The sequence below is a fragment of the Anas acuta genome, chromosome 2 (assembly GCF_963932015.1).
Source record: "Anas acuta chromosome 2, bAnaAcu1.1, whole genome shotgun sequence".
In the NCBI taxonomy this organism is placed as follows: domain Eukaryota; kingdom Metazoa; phylum Chordata; class Aves; order Anseriformes; family Anatidae; genus Anas; species Anas acuta.
The window spans coordinates 83,101,810-83,117,329 of record NC_088980.1 but is presented as its reverse complement, the minus strand read 5'-3'; the positions used below and the strand labels follow the sequence as shown (position 1 = coordinate 83,117,329).

Below are 15,520 nucleotides of genomic sequence, written 5' to 3'. Positions count from 1 at the left end.
TAATTAATTAAATAAAAGATGTGCAAGGTTACCTTGCTAACTTACTAGTAACCCTACTGAAGGTAACCAGTTCTGTGTGAATGAGGTGATTTGTGAGAATTTTTTAGAACTAAGCAATGGCTGTTCAGTGTGATTTAAATGAAAAAAAATCTAGATCATTGTTCTTCTCCCTCTTCATAAATTCATCCTTTTCCATCATTATGAGAAATTTTTTATTAAAAATATTAATATTTCAAAACCCTAGGCAACTGCATGTTTACCTTTTCCCCTCCTTCCACTATTTTTTATTATTATTTTTCAGTTCTTTCTTCTTCTCTCATCTCTTCTGTTTTGGTTTGTTTCAACTGCTCTGTTGCTCTTATAACCTGTTCCTTACCCGTTGTCTCACTCCTTTCTCTAGACTCCTTGAAGAATGCACCCCAGCCTTTCAGGCTAACCCTTGGCTACGATGTTTTCCACAAAGCACAGCTCCTGATGACATCTGCCCAGGCTACAGCCAGGTATTAAAGCCTCTGCCTTCTTTCTTTCTGGAGTCCTGCTCTCCCGCTGACTCCAGTCCCCAAGAGCATCAGCGAAGGCCTCTTTGGTAAACATGGGAAAACCCAGAGACCTGGCCACTTCATGGGCTCATTTTAAACCCTTGACAGAAGAAAAAAAATACATACCCAATCTGAAATGAAATTTAACCGTGTTTTATTTCGTTTCTCAGGCTTGGAGAATAGTTTTTTGGGTTTTTTTCTGAGCAAATTGGGTGAATGGAATATTGTATGTCTCTTGGTATCCCGCAAGCTGTGCAATGACTATATAATACTTGAAATCTCTTAGCAATTTAAGGCTTTGAAATTCAAATGCAGCTCACTTCTAGAGAATCCTGAATTGTAACGTGTCCCAGTGTCACACTGAGATAGTCTGCTTTACTGTGGCAGTTACATTCTAAAAAGAGAAAATAACCTGAACTGACCAGTGAAACCCAGTCAGATTTGGTTTATGTACAGAAGCATAAATACTTTGAGAAATTTTGGTCTGAACTGAAGCTTAACTTCCCAGTGAGAGGCTTCGATGTCGTGCTGGAAAGCACAAAAGGTGAGAGGGTTATGTGTCAGAAATGGAGGCAATCGTTCAGACAGGAAGAGAGACTGAGGAAGTTTTCATGAGTATCTGAAACAAATTTGTACATGTGGCTCTCTGGTCAGTTGTTTGACTTAAAGAATGGCAAAGAAAAAGCAAAAAGTGATTCTTACACATAGGTTTGGACAACAGCACCCGGCTCTGCTTGGCATCCCAAGCAGATTTTGCATCTAGTGTCACTTTGTTTTAGTTCTCTGGCATCTAAGTGCTTTCTGAAATAACCTGATACCAACGCAGCAAGGTACTAGTCCTTCGCCGTGACTCCCCAGCAGCACAGCAGCACAATTTTCAAACTTACATGGATAAACATTCAACCACCAAATATGCAAGCAAGAAAGTAAAACCGGCATGTAAATCTTTCTCATCGGGATTATTTTACTACCATGCAAGCCAAACCGCTTCAGATTTATTATTCAGAAATCAAGGCGGTAACTCAACCCCGCTGCACGATGCCTCAAGCAAGGCAGAAAGGCAAGCACCGGAGAGCTGGTGAGCACTGAGCAGCTCTCCTTCCTCGCCGCTCCCCGGCACGATTTTGGGTGGGAGAGCGCAGGGCAGCTGTAGGAAACCTACCTGGCTGTAGCTCTGGATGGCACCTCTGGCCTGGGCGCTGCGGGCCGGGAGTGGGGCGGCTGCCGTCTCCCCCAGGGCGAGGGTCTGGTTGCTGTGGTAGCTGGCCGAGTACTGGAAGGAGCCCTCGGGCTTGGCGTTGAGCTGGAGAGCGCTCTGGGACAGGAGGCTGGGCCCTGCAGGGAGAGGGATGGAGCCATCAGCAAGTCTCAGGGAAAGAGCATGCAGGTGCTGTGCAGCGGGCAGCCCTTGGAGGCGTCAATCGCGTGCCACATTTTGGCTTTGCAGTAATAAAAGTCACCTAAATTAAAACGTCTCTTTACCCCTCAATCAGCAGTGTTATGCCATTCAAGTTACAGAGCATGCCTCTTTCTTCAAGAGTCACAAACTGTCTGGGAAAGAAATTCCAAGCCTAAATAAAGCCAACCAAACGATTTGATAAAGAAGTATTCAGCTCAGAATACTTTATGAGTCTCCTTTTTTTTTTTTTTTTTTTTTTTTTTCCCCCAGATAAGCCTGTTTATTTCACTTAATTACACCCAGTCGGTCAGTATGGGAAATGCTAATTTGTCCTTCCCCAGGCCCCAGCACATCGGATCTATTGACTGCTGCTCCTCTGCAGTGTACACACGGTGATGCAATACTTTGGTGCCTGTAGGGATGGATGGCAGCCTTTAAAATATTAATAGCTCCTCTCATCATGTAGAGCTCACCCTGATCTTGGTGAATTTTTGATGACTATTTTGTCAGCCTATCTTGTCTTTCCCATCACAGTAGCACACAGTAGGAGAGCACAGCACAGGCAGAGAGCTCAGATTGGGGCTGCCAAACTGAGAGGTTCGTGCAGCGTTGGGAGTATGAACAGTGACACCTTCAACAGGCATTTAGCTGCTCCGCAAAACTCGAACATGCTCCCGTATTCATTAGGTTCGTTTGCTAGCAGTGGAGCTGATCACATCCACCCAGCAGGTTTCCTGATTTTGGCTGTGAGAGCGTGTACGGGGCAGGGGAAGGCTCTGGCTGCACCGCGCTGTCCGCGTGGCTGAGACGGGACCTCCCGGGACCACTGCTGAGTGACCTCCTCCTGTCCCCATGCACAAAGAGCTGCACTAAAGAATACCCACCTAATCCTCCCCTATGCCATCTCTGATCGCAGTCTCTCCTAGTTTTCAAGGAACTAGCTGACTCTTCCGTGGTGTCTGGGCCCAGCAAGCGAAAGAGAAGAGGAGAGAAAAGACGAGGGTTATGCCTGGGGCATTGCACGTGTTACAAGGCAGTCTAGCTTCACCCCAACAGCTACGATGCACAGCATTTTCAGTGGCTCCGCGGGGACGATACCTTCACGTGCTGGCTAGCACAAACAAGCTCAAGAGAGCACAGCAGGTGACACAAACCTTAAGGGATGTGAAATGATAATGTTGGTTTAGCTCCGGGAGCACACATGGAAAAATTTTAAAGAGACTTACGACAGTCAAATTTCAATGAATTTTACCAGAAATAATTCCCAATACATCTCTAATACAAATGCCAAATTTTGTGTCCTGTAAGTCTTTGCTAAGAGGATGATTAAAAAGATTTCCATTTAAAAATGTGCAAACAACCCCCCTTCTCCCCAAAATTAACATGGAAAATATTTTTTCCCCAGCTTGTTTCTCAGAAATAGCAGACTCATTATAACTGACATTTTCCCAAATCCAACCTGAATGGCTCATATTATATAAAAAAAAAATAAAATGCAGTAGGCTGTGTAATAGTGGAATCGCTCGCATCTGAGTGCAGACAGTGATTATGACACTATTTTACATATCGACAGTTTATCAATTGCCAAATCAATCTTCATTCATCAGAATATTCCAGATCTAGGACAAATTTAGAAAATAAGTTCTGGGCCTTGTATTTTCCTTACAAGCACAGAAGGAGGCAGGGCTTCATGTATGTTGAGAGGTTATTAATATCACACGCACAGGAAAGTTGAATTAATCCTGCATGGATGCTTAAAAAGCCAGTATCTGGTAGCTTTCTATTCCCAGATAACCCTTACTAAGCATTTTCCATTACACTGTTTTTGTTGCAAATCTTGTTGTTTAATAAAAAAAATATTCATAGTTTTCTTTAACAATCATAAAGAAAATACAGGCATAGTTTCAAAATATATATTTTAGATGTTATATTAACCTTTTAACCTTTCAGATTTTGAATTTTCACTGAAAATTTGCCTACGATCAACTGCCACAATTAAGTCCACAAAATTCACAAAAGCATAACTTTCCCAGGAGGGGAAAAAAGTTGAAGCAAGAAAGAAATTTTTGCACATGAAAGTGTTTCAACTCATTCTTAAAGTAATTATGCTATGACATTTCTAAAGCTTAAATAATGATTAAACTATCACATGCTATGAACTCAATATGTTTAAATTTTCATTGCATCTGGCTTTTAAGCGTTCTTTTCATATTACTATTGCTCACTAGGGAATGCACGTAGCCAGCTAGGATCACATACAAGGGCTCCCTGCACCATTTAGCCTAAAAGTTTCAATGCACTTCAAGAAATATATCCAAACTGGGGAAAACGAAAGAAAAAAATAAAGTTAGGAAGTTTGAAGCACATGGCTGTGAACTCACTAAATATTAGGTAAAAGTTTTTATTTTGTACCTTAACAAGCAGTAATGAGCTACTATAACCTACATGTATTTGAGTAAAGTAATTACAAAGTAATTTGAGAGAAACAGACAGATATTTAAATTTCAAACATACCCTCATTTCTCAACCAAAAGTAGAACAAATTTGAGTCTGCTCACCTGCAAATAACTAAGTCTAAAACAAGCATAGAGACTGCATGGTACATTTGAAATCAGAGTGATCTTGAAAAAAACATGAGTTCCTTTTTTTAGGATTTAGTGACTACATGCAGTCCCATCTTGTTGATAGGGAAAAGATGGATCACATCTCCCATCAGGATTCTTGAGATTTCAATCTGAAGGCACAAACAAACCCTCTGAAGAGCCTGCAGCTCACACAGAAGAGAAGAAAGTGGTTTGTTTGTGTACTGCTGTACACAGAAATAAATGGTAAGGCTTACTGATGGCTCTTTACAGAAAACTACTCTTCCTACCTGGCAACAATTTCCACTCCATTGTGTTAGTACAAGAAATTGTGTATGCAATTATTTTCCATTTGTTTTTGGAAGCATTAAAGCAACTGGAAATTCTTTATTTTCAGTCAGGTACTCTATATCAGCAGTTAGCTATTGGAATAATTCAATCTCATTTGTTACCTTAATGCTACATAATTAAATATCAATCTTCAATTTAAAATATGCTTGAAAACAGCTCCAGCTTCATAAGGTTCAGTTTAGCAGATACCGAGTATTTATAATACTGCTTCAAATATTTGCACTACATTTTGTGTGGTTGCTGCTTGGGAGGACGTAACTACCTGTTTTCCCATATGTTTTTTCACCATTAAATCAAACACCTGTTCTTCTTGTGGGAGAATATTAGTGGTGGGTTATTCATGGTGGATAGCACCAAACTTGTACTGATTCAGTGGATGTCAGTTTCCTCCTGTATTATCACTAATAAAATAATTTCCTAAATTATTTTATTAATTAAATAATACTAATAATACTAAATTCCTAATTATTAATTAAATAATTTATTTATTTATTAATTAAATAATACTATTTATTAATTAAATAATACTAATAATACTAAATTCCTAATAATTTCCTATCACTAATAAAATAGTTTCCTAAATTTCACATTTGTACTAAATCAGAGCCATCACACCATAAGACATACCACTGTGGACCAGCTTCTAAAGATGGAGCAGGGCTCGGTGAGGAACTCTTGGGTGTGCACCTTGCTTGGGAAACAAAAGTGCACTAAAGCTGGGGAAAGCTTCTGGAGCATGGAGAAGGCCAGGCAAGAAGGGAACAGAAGAGGATGAAGGACATTCCTACATCAGGGAGCCAACCCACAAGGAAACCTCAGGGGTGAAGGAGAGCACAGGACTTCTCCAGGAATCAGAGAAGGCAAATGGGAGTTTCCTTCACAGCCTGGAAACCCAGGTGCTAGAAGGCATGGCAGGGTTAGATGAAAAGTCACCCATTCAGAGAGTGAGGGAAACTTCCAAAGTTTCTGTGGAAGCCCTTTTCATTAGCTTGTATTACCCACTGCTCTTAAAGTCAGTTGTGTTATAGGTTATTATTTTTTCTACTTTAAAAGCCTAATAGTTTAAGAGCTTTGGAGTACCTGCTAGTACCTGGCACGCTTACTTCAAGGTCAACAGGGAAGGGGAGCAGATCCCCTGCAAGACTCTGGCCTACTTTGAGTCCCACCACTAAGGACATTAGCATCAAGGACTACACTTGCCCTTCTGCCACACTGTACTTGAGAATCACAGAATCATTAAGGTTGGAAAAGACCCCAAAATCAGCTGGTCCAACCATCGCCCTACCACCACTATCACCCACTAACCCACGTCGCTAAGCACCACATCCAACCTTTCCTTGAACACCCCCAGGGACAGTGATGCCACCACTTCCCTGGGAAACCCATTCCAATGCCTGACCGCTCTTTCTCCTAATTTCCAACCTAAACCCTCCCAGGCACAACTTGAGGCCATTTCCTCTGGTCCTACCACAGTTACCTGTGAGAAGAGGCCAACCCCTAGCTCCCCACACCTTCCTTTCAGGCAGTTGTAAAGGTTTCCCCTGAGCCTCCTCTTCTCCAGACCAAACACCCCCAGCTCCCTCAAGCCGTTCCTCACAGGACTTGTGCTCCAGGCCCTTCACCAGCTTCGTAGCCCTTCTCTGGACACGCTCCAGAAAATAAGCAGAGTTTGGCATTACTGTGAACAAGCTGATTTATGGCATTAAGTATGGTGTATACAGCCATAAATATAAGCTGCTGATTAATAGACTCCATCACAAACCACTGACGAAAGAGAAGCTGTGCAGCACCTCGCTGCTTCTGGCAAGGGTTGGTCACAGAGCTTGCAGAAGTGTGGGGCTGCAGAATTAGCCTCACCAGGCACGGCTGGGGCTGTTACTGAGCCCTTTACCTGTAGAGGATAAGGTGCTGCATGGCAGGATTTCACCTCAAGCCATTGTACTTCTTTCTGGATGATAATACAATGTGCAATGCTGCAATCTGGTGAAGCATAGCTATTTAAAAACCAAAGCAAGGAAGTGAGCGGTCTTAAATGATAAGATTATTATTAATTCAGTGAAATCATAGTAACAGTTGGTTACAGGAAGTCAAAGTCACACAAAGAGTCCTGATTATAATCATCTAAGTCTGTGTCAAAAATGGAAAAAAAAAAAAAAGAAAAGAAAAATTATGAAAACATTTGTCCTTTTATTTTTAAGTGCAATATTTTCTTTGGAAATCATATTTTGTGCCTGCCCATTCTGCTTTCTTCAGACCACCTCTTCTTCCATCTTCCAACATTCAGAATCAAAAAATCCAAGCCAACCACGTAACAAAAAAAAAAAGAGCAAGAACCAAAACTTCCATTTTGATTTCTTTTTAAAATAAGTAATTCTTATACAGTGTGTGTTTGCATACAGACAGAATTGTTTCAGAACAGCAGAATAACAAGATACTTCTCAGTACCTGCAGGTACTGTTCTGGCTCTACCAGTGAATTCTAAGACAATGAAAAAAATAGTTACAAATGCACATAAAAAATAGAAAAAATACACATTAACTTTTCATTCTACTTCTTATCCAAGAAATAACAAAATATTATAGACCAGTAAGGGAAACAAAAATCATAACAACAAAATTCTATCCGTATAATTATTTTGCTATGTTTTTCTGTTTAGGTCATACCTTATGTTTCCTTTTTTTCAAACAACACTTTTCAGCCTACTCAAAACAAGATAAAAAAAGCTTTCTGTTGTTTGAAAAAAGGTGCAGTTTGCTTTTAAACAGTATCATGTTGCTCAGCACAGAAATTTGTTTAACTTGTGCAACTGACTTTTTACCTACATTTCATCAGAACAATCCCACTTACACAATGAAGGAAGGTCCAAAATGTCCACTTTTGTATGCTCAGAAATCCTCAGGGGCTAAGGCTACTATATTCAAATCCATTGAAGTACACCTGGCAATTTCAGTAGGAGACAAACCAGTTTTTAAGATATTTTAAGTGTAAGAAAGTAAAGCGTGCTTACAGAGAAAATGTACCAACTGAAAGTACAGTATAAAGTCAATTAAAAAATACAGTGCTGGAAAAGAGTAGCTATATTATTTGAAATGCTGTCATTTTTTTTACATTTGAAATGCTAGTCATTTTTTACATCTTTTTTTTTTCTTTTTTCTTTTTTCTTTTTTCTTTTTTCTGTTGAGATTTCTTTTTTCTTTTTTCTTTTTTCTTTTTTCTGTTGAGATTTAGTCTATCAGAAATACCATTTGTAAAAGTAAGCTTTTGCATGGGACTGCGAGAAGTTCAGCTGAAAAGCAGTTGACTTCATTGCTATGTCGAATCAGTAACTTCTGCAACAGAGATGCCCTTCCCGGGGCAGAGAGCAGCACTGGGAAGAGGCAGCAGCCACTTGGCTAGAACATGCGGGCAATGGAGCAGCACCAAAAACCAGCTCCCTAGTAGGTCACAGAACGGTGTGGCAGGGTGGCAGAAGGTCATTAACAGAGGCAGCCTGTCCTCACATCAGCAGTATGGGTAGACACATATGAACATAAATCAAATCTCAGTAATTCACTCCAGTTTGGGCTACCCCATGTCATTAGCAGACCAACTACATCAGCATGCTCCACATTTTAAAGGGATGCTTCTTTCTGCTGGTCTTCCTGCAAAAAGAGGGATTTAACACTCCCTGACATTGCCAAATTCAAAGACAATTGAATGCAGATTTACTCACACCCTTGGAAACAAACACAGAGAGAAGCTGGAATCCACAGTCCTGGGCTAGGAAGAAGGATGCTCAAATTAAGCATCGAAAGAATTAAATTAAAAAAAAAAATTAAAAAAATGACCAGAGTTAATCAGCACAGTACTGAATTTTGATTCAGTGGATAGTCATTAATGCCTACTGGAGCTTCAGTGAGAGATGATAAAAAACAGGCACCCTAGCCATCAGCAATCTAATAGCTGTTAGAATCAGAGCTGGTTGGGAATCAGAGCTGGTGAGTCATGACATGTTCTCTTCCCTTCTTTCAGAAGGTCCCTGTCCGCTGAATATGCAGTAGCAGTGATTTCCAGATCATATCCCACAGTGGTCATAAGCAAAAGAGTACTTCATGTAAGAAACCCACTAGGAATTTGGAGTCCAAGGAGCTTAACTGTGTCAGAAGTTAAGCATTTCTAGCAGTTAACTGTTGTAATTGCTGAGAAGACATGAAGTGCTGAGAGACTGGTACACTACCTTTACACTGATTAGAGGTGGAAGGAAGAAACACAGCCTATTAAATTTTGCTATTTGCAATATTAGTATATCCTGAGTGAGGATTTAGAAACACATACGTGATGTAAAATCTGATAAGAGTTAGGTACAATCAGTATTGGTACTGATATATTTTTATCTACAGGACAGCCAGGTAAGGTAGTAGGAGTCTGTGGATTAACTTTATTATAAACTAAGATAACTTAATATTTTATTTTTTTTTACCTTATCTTGTAGTGCCATTGCTGGTTCACAAAACTAAATAGACAAGATTCAGAATGTGGGATTATTGTGAAGGAGGAACGCACAAAAAGAAACCAAAGAACTCATTCCTTGTGGTAGTATTAATGACAGCCTATCCCTACTGTCTGCCAGTCAATCATCTGAAAAGTTACTCATTTCCTAGTAGGTAGACTGCAGTATCTCATGGAATACATCACATAGGAAATTCTTAGAAATTGTAGCTTCCCTGTACATGACAAGTCAAGATATTTTTAGTTCATGCAATATAGCTATTGTATGGTCAATCTTCAACAGAAAAAAAATATAATTATTAAACAGGACTAATATTTCGTATTACAGAGCAGAAGCTATCATGTAATAAGCATTCAATAATACATTATCTGTTAGTTGTTAAATGATCAAATAATTATAACGATAAGTTACATACAGTACTATATTAATACAAGATAAGGGCATGATTAATTCCGTAGTCTAAATGTATGTAATAATTACTTTTGAATTGGCTAAAATACTTGAACTACAAACTACAGAAATATACACCTAGTCAGCCTCCGTGAGATAATTACATGCTTGTTACTTAGTTTTCCGTGTGAAGTTTCCAGTGAAACTAGCACGTGAGTGGAAAGAGCAGGATGTTTTCTCTGCTTAAGATTTAAACTCAGTTGGAATACTGAGGCACATTTCCTCTCCAATTAAGTAGTAAACTGGAGCACAATTATTGTGTTATACATTTCCATTTGGTCAATCATCTATTGCAATGCCAGTTCTAATTGACAAAGGAAATAGACCAAAGCATGCTAGAACGAACATTTAATTAGCTCACATACCAATTATAAACAACACTTCACTCACCTTCGATCAACTGACAGAAGTAGTAATGATAAATTATAGAGTAAGTGTAAATAAAGTGTTTTTAATTAGTGTAATTAATCACTTCACACATTCTTCAACCTGCTTTGCTCATTTGGGTAAGAGTTGAAACAAAGTACTAACGAAACTCCTTTAATGTCCTTTAAACATTCATTTACAGAGTTAATAGGTTGAGGTGCCTCACATTCCAGCTGGAGGAGTCATCTTCTAAGTGTTCATATAGGCCTAATTAAGGATTTCAAATACCAAAAGTCATTGTTTACTGTTCCTTCTTCCTCTTAGGTCATTTAGTTTCAGTGTGAAATATTGATTCCTACCCTACAACCTACTTTTCTTTGTTTAAGTGTGTATAGTTATGCAAAGTAGTTGCTAACCACTCCGAAAGCCTGGTTGTATTTGTTGGCCAGTTTTGCAAAGAGATATATGACCATTTGTTTGTTTTAAAACCCTCCACTGCAGCATGGCTTATTTTCGAGATCATCTGAAACATTCTTTGAAGAAACTCTCTGTTGCTGGGATAATTTCGGACAGTGCTGGAAAGCTGAGGAATTGAGTGGAGGGACGGTGAGGGAAACCCTGCAGGGGATTGCTCAGGATGACAAGGAGCAGCCACCTAAGCTCAGACTTCTCTTCCCCATTTCCTAGTCTCTGTGGAAGTTGCAACAAGTGTAGATGGAAGCAACAGAGGCAGTGGTCAGATGTAGGGAAAGCCATGGGCTAGAAGGGAGACCTTTCTGGATATCATAAAAAGAAGATGTTTTCTTAATTACAGGCAGAAAAAGGAAAAATTAGGCCAAAGGAAAATATAAAATTCGAAGAAGATAATCAGCCATCAACACGGGCTTGAGTCAGAGGCTTACTATGCATAAGATGTCATGAGAAAAAATAATGAGGAAAAAATTAAATGCATCGATGAAGACAATTGGTCAAACATTCTGGAGGAAAAGAAGGACTTTAAAGACAGCTGTTAGTCATATCTCAGATCTGACTCATACACTCAGGACAGTACTAGGAAAATATTTCAAGATCCATATTCTAGGAGATAAATATTACAGATGACAGTACCTCTATATTACAATAAAGAATGTCACAGCTGCAACGTAACACAGGCATTCCATGGCCTAGTAATGCATAAAGCTTAAAAAAGGGGGGAAAAAAAGCATACACATACCTAAACTGAAGGAATAAGTTATAAACTTTATATTAAATTAGCTCCCTTGTTATGAAACAAGCATATCTCCTGAGATGAGAGGCAGCATTCTCAAACAAGTACACTGAAAATGAACTTGTTTTACAGAAATGGAAAGTAATTTATATGCAATACTATGCTCTACCAATACTAAGAAGGCTATGTTCTACCTACAGATACAGAAAAAGGTTGTAGTGTTGTTACCGAACATATTTTTAGGGACTGGAAAATAGAATTCGGTGGAATGTGTTCAGAAATGTAGCCTAAGCTCATTTTCATCCAAGCAGCCTATAAGTGATATGTATCTGTCGAAAAGATGTAAAAACTAGGCTGATACTATTATGTGAGGGAACAATACAAGGATATCCCTTCTAACTCTCTTTCTAACCTAATTACTGCTAGAATAAAAGACAAAGATCATTTTATTTTGAGAGTAGGTGAACTGGGAACAGAAAATGGTTTCATTGCATTCTGGTTATCATATGCTTATGCTGATAAAAACTCGGCTATTATTGTAAGAGAAAAAATGAAAGCTTTGGTTAGGATTTGAAATAATAAACCACTGCTGAGTGGGACAGCAAAGCACCACAACCATCCGCAAGAAGTAGTGGGAAACCTGAAGTGAGAAAGCCATTTAGAAATTCCTCTGTCAATGACTCTCAGGAGCAGCTCTGCAATCAAGGCTGCTGGAAAATGAGCACTAGCACCGACTATCGGGACTCCAGCATGTTACTGCAAACCCATACTGCCCGGTGGTTAAAATTCACTAACTGTGCACCTGGGAGGGACAAGAAGAAAACCAGAAATAGCTGAACTGAGTAAGGAAGTGTTTTAAGAGGAGGAATTTCTTCATGGATGGCAAAAATTTGTAGGTGATACATTATGAATGCAATAGAACTTCCAGTGAGATAAAATAAAAGTTGTTTGAAAGTTAGGAACCATATGTGGCAATTACGAAATCCCAGACTCAGAGAACAGGGCAACATAGCAAAGCCTAAAGCAACCCTGAAATAATAAGCTAAGTTCAGTGTTATTTACTCAGATAAAGCATTATGTTTTACTTTCTATATCCATCCAGACATGGTATTACTCCAGATGTTTGTACAAAATGCAAGACAGATGAATCTTCTTTCATAAGCAATACTTGGTAAAGTTTGATGGTTAGAAAAACTTGGGAGTTCTGTTTCAGATGAGAGAATTTATTGGAGATGTTAGCGATCAAGACCTAAAGATAAGCAACAAGCAATAACAGAGTTAAACATATTTAACCTCAGAATACAGAAGTTCCCCTTGTCTTTGATCTTTATAGAAAAAAAAAACTGTCTGAAATTCAGATTAAAATCAAGGATAAGCTACTACTGCAATTTTTAACCGACCTCAGGATTAAACAACTTCTTTTGTGGAAGATTAATCATATTTTATGAAATCGTTTGCTAAACTCTGCACATATTGAAATCAGATATTATCTGAAAGACATAATTTATCATTAGCCATTAGGATGATGGGCTTTATAGGAGCAATGGGTAGAAAGAGTCCGGGTGAAAGATGGGCAGCCAGGATAACAGCTCAATTGCATCTCTGCGCTACACAGGACACAAAGAGGAAAAGTAATATCCTCTAGCCTTCTGTCTAGGGATGTGTAAGGTTGATCGGGAGCTCTTTTGGCAGGAAAATTTCTGCTGGCACATGTTACACCCTCACGAGGAGCCTCTGCCTACAAAACCTTGTCAGTGGCCTGAAGTAGACATGACGTGAATTAAACCACTTCTTTCCACAAACGACCTGATTTGTTGATGGTGATGTTCCTTCTGTGAAACTCTACAGGTGGCATGCAATGCTAGGAGTGGCAGAAGTCACACAGTATTCCGTGTAACAGAAGTTTCCTACGTATTAAAAGATCAGACTATGGAAGAACAGTAGAACTGAACTGGGCTTTTGGGATGGGATTAGGTATGTTTCTGAAGGTGATCACAAGAAGAAACTTACATGCAGGAGGATGCACAGTGTGCAGCTATGCAGCCAGCAATCTCTGACTAGGAAGGAAGTCTCATGCTTCCATTTGGATAACACTGAATTTTGGCATAAATAATTGTAATTTTTTAAATTTATGGTTTCATAGTCAATCTATCTCCCATTTTGCAAGAGATATACACTTTTAAAATGGAGTGTGTGCTTGGTTTACAGGAAAAAAAAAAGCCAAACAAATTAAGAACATCTTTTGTATGATTAAATCATAATTTTTGGAAGCATTTTATACCTTAAAAGACCAACTGTCAATTTCAAGTGTTCCTAATCGCCCTCTCTGCCCACCACAGCTTAAGGCTGCTATTGATAGTATTGAACGAAAGTGTTCCCTTTTTATTTCTAGGAAATAAAATCAGATGGTTACAGACATCACACAAGCGTGACTCACATGAAAGCTGAGTGCATTATCAGAAATCAAAAAAATCAGACGTATCTCTTCTGGTAGACTTAACCTATGCTGTTAGCAAAAATAAAAACAAACAAGCGTAAGCTTCTGACTACAAAGCATGTACAACTATTCACGGATATCTAGATCAGATACCAAAAGGTATCATTGCGTCTCTTACTTTGCTCTATAAACATAGCTACTAGCATAGAATAGGTCTCCTCTGACGTGCAAAGTAGAACTCTTTTTTTTTTTCTTTTTCCCTGACCTTTAATAGGCTTACATTTTGAATCTTTTCTGTCCACAAATGAAAATGGCTCTGGTTTCTGAGGTGAACCGGCTCAGAATGTATTTAACACTACCTTGGAAGTCGGTTTACTAACAAGTAAGTCAACAAGGTCAAAATTTTATGAGAAACTTTTTCATATGCCAGAAACACCCAAGCCGTAAAACAGAGGGTATGCCCCGATCTATGTGGGTTGAAGACAAACACTGCCTAAAACTTCTCTGTGGCCAAAACCATACCTGCCAAGATGATCTGCTCCATGCACATTTCACACAGGCCAACAAGCCAATTACCTCTTTTGCACAGCTGTATCTACAGACCGGTTTCGTGCTCACAAGCTGGCGTGGGTAGTTCAGAGAGCCATGCAGCTCTTGGCACTTCTAGCCGTGCTGAGAGCGCGGGCGCTGGCATACCGCTACGGCACGAGTAGGGCGAGTGCTTTATCAGTCTGTCATGAGGATGTGGGTGCACTTGTTTCCTGGCCCATGCTACAGACAAAATATTTACTGATGTACTTCCGCGCTGCCAGTTCGGATGCCAAAAATCTTTCTATATTCTGCTTCTACAGATGCTACCATAAGTCACTGTCACTTTCTAATGAGTTTCAGTAACTGCTTCCTGCAGTGGATGAGGGAACACCTGGTTACTTGCGCAGGATTTCAGTTTGCCACAGGCTAATCATTACAAGCCGATCATTACCTCCTTTCCATCTCTGAAGCTACTACTAATTGCTCCTGCTTCCCTGGTTTCAGTGCTCCCACCTTTTCATTCTCCCCCTCCATATATACTTTACCAGCTGTTATTACTCCTGTGTTAATTCAACTTTCACATTTCGAAGCACAGTAATAAAGCTAGATTTTAAAGGGTTGTTTTATTTAGGCAAGGGTTGTAAGTCACTTACACAGCATGAAATGACACCACGTACCCAAATCACACTCATCTCAGGACGAGCAAGCTCAGACGTGAAGCAATACAAAGTCATATTCCATCAGTATGGTATTGATACATAAAAAGTCCATCTCATCATGTAGGCATAACCTGAGATAAGGGAACCCTAAGAGACACGTTCTAGGTGACAGTGCATTGAAACAGGAAATCAGACAACAGGTTGCTGTACTGAAGTGGAGGGAAATTACAAATGACTGTTGTAATGTTGTCATAGTATTACCTTCGGACTTGCAACATGGCACATCAATGAGCAATGTGGATTAGCCTGAAGATAAAGATGTAAATAGATAAAGGTGTAAAAAGTGAGGGCTACAAGGCTACTTTTATGCAGAAAGTATGTTTTGATTTTATTTCTTTTCTCTGAGGGTGTATAAGGTTTTGGGGGCAGGGCACTGAGGTTTTATTTCATGATTTGTGAAAAGAAAGATAAAGGAACTGAAAAAGAAAAGATGGAACTGAAGCAAGAAGG

The 15,520-nt window shown here is 39.4% G+C and overlaps 1 protein-coding gene across 9 annotated transcripts in view; it reads right to left on the bottom strand.

The window, feature by feature from the left end:
* CTNND2 (catenin delta 2) overlaps nt 1-15,520 on the bottom strand; it is a 645,736-nt gene that overhangs the window by 282,008 nt on the left and 348,208 nt on the right. For 6 of the 9 annotated variants that reach the window (XR_011092756.1, XM_068670993.1, XM_068670989.1 and 3 more), the window contains exon 6: nt 1,702-1,874. Coding sequence is in view for 8 of the 9 variants with exons in the window: in XM_068670993.1 (XP_068527094.1) it covers nt 1,702-1,874 (173 nt within the window). In the remaining variant the exon portion in view is untranslated. Of the gene's footprint in view, nt 1-1,701; nt 1,875-2,822; nt 2,898-15,520 lie in introns of all 9 variants that reach the window. The other 3 variants (XM_068670994.1, XM_068670995.1, XM_068670996.1) reach the window with 1 other exon arrangement.